Consider the following 10726-nt stretch of genomic DNA (forward strand, 5'->3'; position numbering starts at 1 on the left):
TCGCAGAACAATCTGGTTATTCCTAATCCCTAATTACACATGACATTTCTACCAATTCATAACTAGCATGTGAACGATTACACCTATTCTCATGGTGAACTAATAATTTCTAGAGTGGAAAGGAAATTACGACTATTCAACATTAAAACGAATCAAGCCTTCATCAAGGCTTCGCAACCCCCTCTAATGGAGGTTTAGCCGAGAATCATCACGCTATCATTCCCAATCAAATTCGAACAAGGCATGATATAAAGATTGAAACTTTGCTTGTTTAAACTCAATTTGAAACTACTCATGCAATAATTGAATTAAACTAATAATGACAAATAAGTAAATCTAAGGATTTAAGCTAATAAATAAATGAAAATGAAACTAGATTATGGAGAACTAATTAACTTTATTTATCTAATGAATAGCAATAACAATAATTTAATACTGAATTTAAGGCAAGAATAAAAACTAATTAATTAATCTAAAACTAGATCTAGAACTAAGGTTTAATGGCTACTTTTCTTATCCTAACCTAATTTATTTTCTAACCTAACTATCTACCATTAACAAAGAGCTAAGCTTTTGTTTTTATATGTTTCAGATCCAAAAATCGTGCATGGGCTTGGAGCCATGTTTTGGGCTAGAATCGGGCCCAAAACCCAATCCTTTTCAAATTCAAAAAGGCCTCTTCAGCTGCAGTTGGCTTCAACAGACTTTTAGTCTACTTTTTCTCCTCTGATTGGGTAAAGGCTTAGACCATTGGAAAGCTCTTTCCGAGCCGGTCGTTTTGACATAAGGTAGGCCCAATTCGAGGTCCGAGTCCAAAGATACGGCCGCCCGGAAGTTCTGCGACTTTGTGTCTTTGTTTACGCCCAGCGTCGACTTTTCAGCTTTTGGACCGGGCTTTACAAAGGCTTTGTCTTCTTGAATCTTGGCCTTTAATCATGGAACTCCTTAGCAACTAACGTTTGCTCCTTTATCTCATCAAAGTGGCACATTTCTGCACATAATTGACTTTGAAGCCTGAAACGCATAAAAACACGTAATCAGTATTAACTCTTAATTATTACTCACATAATTGGTCTAAAAGTATGACTGTTACAGGGTTAAAACTACAGTTTTGGGCTCTTATCACATATCATTATAAAAAAATTGATTTATTCCTTAAAGGCTAAACGATTCACAACTTTAGAAAACATGCTATTTTAAATCTTTTAAGTCTCCACTAGAAAATGTATTCTTGCTTCTAATCTCCTATAAACTAACAACATTGACACTTCACATATAGTTTATAAACAACTTAACATACAATTATGAAAGTGTAAGTAAACAATTTTAAAGAGTTAGAAGTAAAGTCCGAGGTATTAAGTTAAACTTCAAAGTAAAAGGCTCCCATTAGCCTATACTAAAAGTACATAGTCAAAAGAAGGGAAAACCAACCGCATAAAGTATCTTCCCTACAGTAACCTTTAGAAACAGGGGGCTGTGCAGTTTAAGCGCTAATCGGGAGCAAGTCGCTCCAAGAGCTTATAGCAATTAATCAGATTAATAGGAATTAATCGCCCTTAGTTAACCTATAATACATATGTTGTAGGAACTGTTATGGTTGCATCGAATGATTTACAAACCGTGAAAACCCCTGCGCAGCGGAATAAAGGGTGTTCACGATTTTGGTTAGAATTATACCTTTGATCAGCTGTGATAACTCTGAGAATCCAAGCTCTATGAATCAGCAACCTCTTGATCTTCTGTTGTATTCCTATCCTTGGAATGGACATTGTGTGGGCAACGATCTACCAACCCTTTCTCTCTCTCTTTGCCTCTTTTGAACAATCACTCAACTGATAATTTCGGCCAAGAAGAAAAGGTTTCTTTATATAGGCTACAACAGGGACGACCATGAGGAGAAATTAGGGTTAGGTCTCCTGACGGGCTTGGGCTTCCCATGTTTGCCCAGAACACACGACCCAAGTCTGTCAAGAAATGACTTATTCCACTAAAGGCCATTGTTGCACTACTACCCTAATCCCAAATTACGTGTATGGGCTCCATATTATATGCTTGTTGATCTCCCCGTGTTAAGATATCGAATGCCCGTTAATTAAGTCAAGTTATTGACAACTACATTAATCAACTTCTTTTGTCCTTGAGTAGTACCACTCAACCTCATTGTCATGTCGGAATAAATCTACCTGTAGGGTTTACATGACAATCCTTATGAGCTCCTCAAGGGGACATCATCAACCTGACTTCCTGCGGGTCACAGATTCCTTCTATAATCAACAACACACCTTACATACAATGTCATTACCCAATCCATCGAGTTTGTTGATTCACAAATGAATCTCACTCATTGATGATTTAAAGCAATGTACAATGCACGTAAGTGCCCATTATTATATCCGGATTAAGAGGACAAGCATCTATAATAACATAGGTGTTTGTTCTCTTATATAGTCAGTATAAAGAGAAACAACCTCACTTGGTCCTGTTCAATACACACACAAAGTGTACTAGTGTAATCCTGTAGTCAAGATAGACTAATACCAGATTATACTACAACCGTACCAATGGTTTGTCAAAATCCATCTAGGTTGTGAACGTTTACTTATACTTTATAAAGATGTATCGATGATATGATCTTCTGTGTGTCACCACACACCATATCATCTACAACATAAAGTATTAGATGCATGCATATAACTAATAACATATATAATATGCATAACATTTGCCCATACGATTCTCATTCAAAATATAAAGAATTAGAGGTAATACAAAAGTAATGCTTTTAATATATAACCCTATCATATGTCACATATAAGTGATATAACAACCTAAAACAAAATAAAGACAAAAAACTACAAGCCTGAGTGGTGGACTGCTAGCTGGCCTAAGAGTTTTCTTTAGTGGTTTTTCACTTTTTACGGTTTTGATTATTTTTCCTCGGTGAAGTGAAACGCTTTCAATATATAAATTTGTGGGATTTTATTTTTGGGCTTTTTTGTGGACTTAAATTTTTTTTTTAAAAAAAAAACCTGTAAACCTATTAATCGGCGCTTTTTTTATACCAATTTTCTAATTAATCACCGATTAAGCGGAAGAAATCGCCCGTTTTATGGCACCCGCTCAGACCTCAAAATTTTTTCTTGATTGGATTGGTCGAGGGGCGTATAGCACTTATGCACCAATTAAGTCGCGATTAATAGGCACTTAAACTGCCCAGGGGCTCAACCCTATACCCTAGTCCAATATGGGTTAGGACTCGTGAAAGTATTTTGACACAGAGTTTGGTGAACATTTGGGCTTTAAACCTAGTGTCAGAGGAGGCCTATGGAAATATGGCTTAGAACTTTAGAAGACTTAAGATAAATCAATGCAATCGATGTCATATGTCGTACTTTTTATAGATTCAAGTCTCTTACAATGATTGTTAATGTGAACTAAAGAGAAGAGGGTATTGCACACTCTCTTCATGGCAACAGAACAAAAGAGATAAAGAGAGACTTCTGGTTTCTGCAAGAGAACCAAAGAGAGGTGTAAGTTATATGACATCTTCAAGGAACTCTCTATTGATGGTTCGGAAGTAATACCAAATGTCTTAGCACTTTTAATGTCTTTCAAACCAGAACATCACGAACTTGAACATATTAAATTGAATCCCTCCCACCTGTCAAAACTTCAAGCTTCAAAAACTTTTCCATGTAAGTCCCTAATCCATGGGCATGTAGAGGTAGTAGGTAGCGCACCGAAGGCGTGGCGAGTTTGTTCAGTGCCATACGGCATGGGCATATCCTAGTACCAAATGTCTTAGCACTTTTAATGTCTTTCAAACCAGAACATCACGAACTTGAAAAGATCAAATTGAATCCCTCCGCATTGTCAAACCTTCAAGCTTCAAAAATGTTTCTATGTAAGTCCCTAATCCGACTAAATACAAAAGAAAGCCCATGAACAACCATAAAAGTGAGTTCTTCCCAACTTCACTTGTCCAACAAACCAATAAAAAGTTGAGTTTTCTAATTTTATATAGAAAGTCGGTCAATGCAGTCAAGTCAGTCAACAACCAAGGACGACACCTAACTAATCATACCAGCTCAGATTCTTTAGTAACTAATTCTTGTTTTCTGATATAACAGCTTCTGTAACTAACCGAGAGTAGTATATAAATGTAATTAGAACTAATAATTGATAACAATGAAATCATTTCTTTTATAAGATTTATCATAGTAACAGAGTTAATTAATCACCAACTATTGCTCGATCCATCAAACCCTAAATTGAGGAAGTTCCTCATTTCTTAAATCTTCACTTGCTAATTTCAAAGAAGAAACTCAGATCATCAATTGATCATGACAAGAACAAATCAAACAACTCAACCTTCAACAAATTCAACAATGGCGATCAATCAAGTTAATGATGATGTTCATCTTGAAAACCTAAATGAAAATCTTGCTGCTGTTCAAATTCCAACAATTCTTACTTCAATTAATGATGTCCAATCTCTAATTAGTTTTAATCCAATCTTAAATACCCAATCTTTACCAAATTTGATTCATTCTACAAATTTCAATACTAATTCAAGTCAATTCTATACTTAAATACCAAATGTTCAAGCGCAAACTCAAAACCAACATCAGATTCAGATTCTCAATGTTTCTCAACAACCAAATTTGTTATATTTGTTAGAGTAACAATTTGTTACTATGTTTAGTATTAGCAAGTATCTTGTAGGATATAGATATATTATCAAGTATCTTGTAATCTTAGTAAGTGTATTATCTTTTCCTAGATATGTGGATCTAGGAGATCTCTGTATTCATGTATATATACTACTAGAAACATCAATAAAGATCATCAGAAATATCCATTAAAACATCTTTGACATAGTATCAAGAGCCAACTCCGATTTCCTTTACACTACCCCATTACTATAGGAATCAGAGCTTTTTTTTGGTGTTTGGTTTCTTTTTCTGGTCATATCATACTATTTACCTCTCCTACTTATCGTTCTTGTCTTTTTTGATCTAGTTCATTATTTGTGTTCTATATCATAATGACAGACTTAACTACCAATAATGATTTCGTTATTGTGCATTCCAATAATGATTCCGCAGTCATGTCTAATCTTTATATGAAAGAAATGTCCTCACTAATTACTCCAGAATGACTTGATGGTACCAATTACATCGAATGGTTATTGAATACACAGAACAAGATCAGGGGAAGAAAACATTGGGGCTTTATCTCTGGTACTAAGGCTGCTCCAACAAACATAAATTCAAAGGAATATGAAGCTTGGGAGGACGAGAATTGTCTGGTCAAGTCTTGGCCTCTTGGTGCAATGACCAATGACATCAGGTCAATTTTCCTTCGCTTATCTACAACTAAGGAAATCTGGGATACTGCAAAACAAACTTACTCTGTTAGCCAAGATGCATTGAAAGGTTATCAGCTATATTGTGAGGGAATTTCTGTCCACCAAAATGGAGGTTCTGTTATTCCTTATTTTGGAGAACTGAAAAAAATATGGCAGGAATTTGACGCTATTGAAGACTACACTATGGAGTGTGCCAATGACATTAAGAAATATACCACAAAGGTTAATTCTCAGCGTGTGTATGTTTTCTTGGCCGGTCTTGATTTTCATTTGGATGTGGTTCGTGGTCGTGTTCTTGCTATTAAGCCACTTCCAGACATACAGTCGGTTTATGCCATGGTTTGTGCTGAGGCGAATCGTCAGGATGCTATGCTTGGTGGGATATCTAATGAAGGGACTGCTATGGCGGCTTAAAAATCATTTGCTTGTCCTGATTCAAAGAAAAGAGTTCGTAAGTGTACCCATTGTAATGGTGATAACCATGTAGTTGACACCTGCTTTAAGCTACATGGTTATCCAGATTGGCATCCAAAGGGTAAGGCGTCTCCCATGTCTTTGAACTCTAAGGCAGAGGGTTCAAGTTCGAAGAGTCATTTAGTCATTTGCTTTGCCGGTTGATTTTTGGTCGGGTATATCTAACTCTGCTCTTATTGCTTTTACTGGAAATAGTGATTGGATAATTGACACGGGTGTTACTGATCATATGACTTGCGATCGATATAAATTTAACCATTTCTCCTCTAGTTGTCCCAAATCAGTCATTACTAATGCTAATGGTGTGCCATCTCCAGTTATTGGTATTGGCACTGTACCTTTGTCCCCTTCTTTATCTATCCATGATGTTTTATTTGTTCCGTCACTAAATTGTAACCTTCTCTCTGTTAGCCAATTAACCAAATCTAATAATTGTGTTGCCTTGTTCTTTCCTACTCACTGTATTTTTCAAAACACCCATACCAAGGAGAGGATTGGCAGTGGTAAACAAAGTAGAGGATTGTACTATCTGGAGGATGGTTTTCAACGGTCCAATCAAGGAGTACAAGTCATGTTATGAGTGATGATAAGGTTAATAAAAATAAAAACGAGATTTGGCTTTGGCATAGACGACTATGACATCCCTCATTTGGTTATCTTAGGAGACTATTTCCCTATTTATTTAATGGTTATAGTCTTTCTGATTTTGCTTGTGAAACTTGTGTAATGGAGAAAAGCCATCGTACTGTTTTCCCTTCGAATGATAATAAATCTGTTGCTCCTTTTTCTTTAGTTCATTCAGATGTTTGGGGTCTTGCCCCACGTCCTACACATAACGGGATGAAATGGTTTATTACTTTTGTCGATGACTGCACTCGGATGACCTGGGTATATTTTTTAAAACATAAAAGTGATGTCTATACAGTTTTTCCCCTTTTCCATCAAATGGTGCTCACATAGTTTGGCATCTCTGTAAATGTTGTTCGCTCTGATAATGGGGGTGAGTATTTCAAAAAGGAATTGACTGGCTTTGTGTATTCGGCTGGTATGCTACATCAAACCTCTTGCTCTTATTCCCCACAGCAAAATGGGGTTACAGAACGAAAAAACAGACATCTTTTAGAGATTACTCGGTCTTTATTAATTGGTAGTCATGTCCCATCTCACTTATAGGGAGAGGCTTTGAACTCTGCTATTTACTTAATAAATCGTACACCTTCTAGTGTTGTCCAATTACGGAGACCCTTAGATGTGCTTTCTGATCACTATACGCTTCCACCTATTGTTCATCTAGCACCCAATATCTTCGGGTGTGTGGTGTATGTTCACTTACATACACAACAATGCACCAAACTTGATCCATCTGCGTTGAAGTGTGTCTTTGTTGGGTATGGCTCAACTTATAATAAATCACTCATTTGTGATCTTAGTTTTATTTTTCTTTAATCCTTGCTTGAGGACAAGCAAGATGCTATTTGGGGGTGATGATAAACTCCCAAGTGTGCATTTTATTACCTTTATATTACTGCATTACAGCCTGTCTTACCTTTAAAGAAAAGATAACTCATAGCTTTTATTGCCCATTTCAGGATATGGAGAATTTCATACCACTTATCATAAAAGCTGTGTCTTAGCACCAAAAGGATCCTTAATCACGCTTATTATGAAGACTAGAAGCTGCTATGGAAAAATGCTAAAAAAGTCAAATTTAACGGTCAAAGTTAATGGTCAAGGTCAAAGGTTCAAAGGTTAAAGCCCTCAACTCATAAGACCAAAGATGGAGACCCTTATCTTAAAATATGACATTCTTCAAAACCTACCAACTTGGTCATGAAGAAATCAAAAAGCAAAAGTAAAGTGTGAGGTGTCTCAAAAGTGATGGAGGAGGGCAAAATCAGTAAAAGCCAAAAGTAGGGGTATATAATCTAAAAGTTAGGGAGAGAGAAAGCATCCATTGCTTTAGGGTCCAAACCATTTGGTTTGTTTTAATTTTCTTGTCTAGTTTTCAATTCAAGTCTTTTACTTTATTGTTCTTCATTTCCTTTTATTTAAATCTTGTTATTTTGCTTTGTTGGTTTTAATCCATCAATCTTATCTTGTTGTTCTTGTTTCAATCTTTAATCAATATTTATTTCAATGTTTTCATGTTATTTCCATACCAAACAACTTGAGTTTCATGTTTTCATTAGCTTAAAACTAATCAAATCTATACCAAGAGTCTAACTTTTTTCTTCTTAACTCCCACACTCAAACTCTAAACAATTTAAGATGAACCACACTTCTTACAAACTCTTTTGAAGATTACATACTGCAATCTAAAACTTCAATGCCCAGATGGTGAATTATATTACATACTTCATGTATCCAGCATAGATGCTTGTACGGTAACTCATGTTCTAACCCGTGGAAGATGGGTAGAAGATTGAACATGTTCGGTGGAATGAGACAATCGATCGTGAGTAGTGTGAGTCGTATACAAGATGGAGGCCCATCCTGCAATGGTATGTAGAAGTTAGAGAGAGGCTCTTCAGCTTGCAATACTTTATCGACCATCTTAGTAGATGGATGACTAGAAACAGGAGATTGTCTAGGATGACGTGCTCTCCTACATGAGTAAGTTTTATTCTGGCTAATACCTGTAGTGCCTGAACGCAGTATCATGCACTTTTAGCAAGACCACAAAACTATCCTAACATGCACAAATGGTGCAATGTATGCTCAAGAAATTGAAATTAGTTTTTGCAAGTATGGCATTTTGAAAACTTTGCTTTGGTCTATATCTTACTATGCCCTGTTCAGGGGAATAATTGGGCGCGAGACTAGGATGGATCTACTACACGTCTTAGAAGAGTAGGCAGTCACTTCACCAAGTGGTGCGCTACCAAGAATCTCACTCACGATGAATCCGGGGGAAAAGAGTGAGGAAGGTAGTTGGTCCACCGAAATCTGGTAACTGATTACTCTCAATCCTCGTGGCTATATTTTTGTCATTTTATGGAGGAGAATGACTACTTTGGGCTCTAGTTGATTGATTTTAATTCATTTTCTTTGGTCTAGGGCTTTCAAGAATCAAGCAACGTCCAATTTACCTACATTGGGGAATGACTTCCCAATGGTTGTTATGTGGCTCGGTTTCAGCCTTATGCGCGAATGTAAATTGCAGTGCGGAAATTAAATTTCAAACAATCACGTAAGCATGTGGTAAGAGCCCAAAACTGTAGTTTTAACCCTATAACAGTCATACTATTAGACCAATTATGTGAGTAATAATTAAGAGTTAACACTGATTACGTGTTTTTATGCATTTCAGGCTTCAAAGTCCATTATGTGTAGAAATGTGCCACTTTAGCGAGATAAAGGAGCAAAGGTCGGTTACTAAGGAGTTCCGTGATTAAAGGCCAAGATTCAAGAAGACAAAGCCTTTATAAAGCCCGGTCAAAAGCTGAAAAGTCTACGCGGGCAGAAACATCACACAAGTCAGCATAACTTCCGAAGGCCGTATCTTTGGACTCAGACCTCGGAATGGGGCCTACCTTATGTCAAAACGACCGGCTCGGAAAGAGATTTCCAATGATCTAAGCCGTGATCCAATCAGAGAACCAAAAGTGGATGAAAAGTCTATTGAAGTCAACTGCATCTGAAGAGGCCTTTTGGACTGAAAGAATTGGGTTTTGGGCCTGATTCTCTGGCTCGAAACATGGCTCCAAGCCCATGCACGATTTTTGGATCTGGACATATAAAAACAAAAGCTTAGCTCTTTGTTAATGGTAGCTAGTTAGACCTAAGACTATAGATAATTCTAGATCTAGATTTAATTGTTTTTAATTTAGTTTAGCTTCAATTCAATTCTTGTTTTAGATTAAACTCTTAGAATCATTGTTCTTAATTAGTTTGATAAATAAAATAGCTAGTTTGTCAATTTCGATTCTTGTCATTTACAATTGTTTAGATCTAAATTCCCTTATTACGTAGATAGCTAGACCTAGATTAGTTAGATTATTAATTTAGTATTTGAATCATTGTTTTATTATTCATTAGATTAATAAAATAGTGTTCTCCATAATCTAGTTTCATTTCCATTGATTGTTTAGTTTCAATTCGTAGATTCAATTATTTGTCAGTATTAGTTTAATTCAATTATTGCATGAGTAGTTTTGAATTGGGTTTAAACAAGAAAAGTTTCAATCTTTATATCCTGTCTTGTTTGAATTCCATTGGGAATGATAGCGTGATGATTCTCGGCTAAACCTCCATTGAGGGGGTTGAGAAGCCTTGATGAAAGCTTGATTCTGATTATCGTAGAGTCGTCGTAATTTCCTTTCCACTCTAGAAACGATTAGTTCACCATGAGAATGGGTTTAATCGTTCACATACTAGTTATGAATTGGTAGAAATGCCATGTATAATTAGGGATTAGGAGTAACCATATTATTCTGCGGGCGATTCAATTCGGATTGACGATTAAGCGTTAGTAGGATTAAGTCGAGTTAAGGTGGAATCAATCCCCCTCTAACTCCTTATCATAGAATCAATGTAGCATTCCCATAGTTATTTTAATAATCGACTAGTTGCATCTTGTGGGTAGTTGCATTGTAGTCTAATTGCCACTTCGTAAATCTCTCATTAGACTTTAGAGTTAAGAGTACTTATACGTAGAAAACACAGCATGCGGAAGGACTAGGAGTGGAACGAATCATCTACTCCACTATATCTGATAGGATTGAGAGTAGAAATCTTTGATAAATCTTAGGCACATAATATAGTTTTAGTTTACTTACGTTTTGAGTATCATCGTTCATTTTGTAGGTAAACTATTCAATTTTATGTTTTATCAGCATGCTTGAACACATAAGATATCCTTTTACTTAGGCTTCGAGGAGG

The 10726-nt window shown here is 36.2% G+C and overlaps 1 protein-coding gene across 1 annotated transcript; it reads left to right on the forward strand.

Annotated features, from left to right (window-relative positions):
• The first annotated feature begins 4388 nt into the window (after nucleotides 1-4388).
• Nucleotides 4389-5785, forward strand: LOC147486422 (uncharacterized). Its single transcript, XM_086573730.1, has 2 exons — nucleotides 4389-4487; nucleotides 5204-5785. The coding sequence occupies exons 1-2, from the start codon at nucleotides 4389-4391 to the stop codon at nucleotides 5783-5785; spliced, it is 681 nt and encodes a 226-aa protein (XP_086429856.1).
• The last annotated feature ends 4941 nt before the right edge of the window (nucleotides 5786-10726 follow it).

This window comes from Coptis chinensis, chromosome 7 (assembly GCF_015680905.1).
Source record: "Coptis chinensis isolate HL-2020 chromosome 7, ASM1568090v1, whole genome shotgun sequence".
NCBI classification, from domain to species: Eukaryota; Viridiplantae; Streptophyta; class Magnoliopsida; order Ranunculales; family Ranunculaceae; genus Coptis; species Coptis chinensis.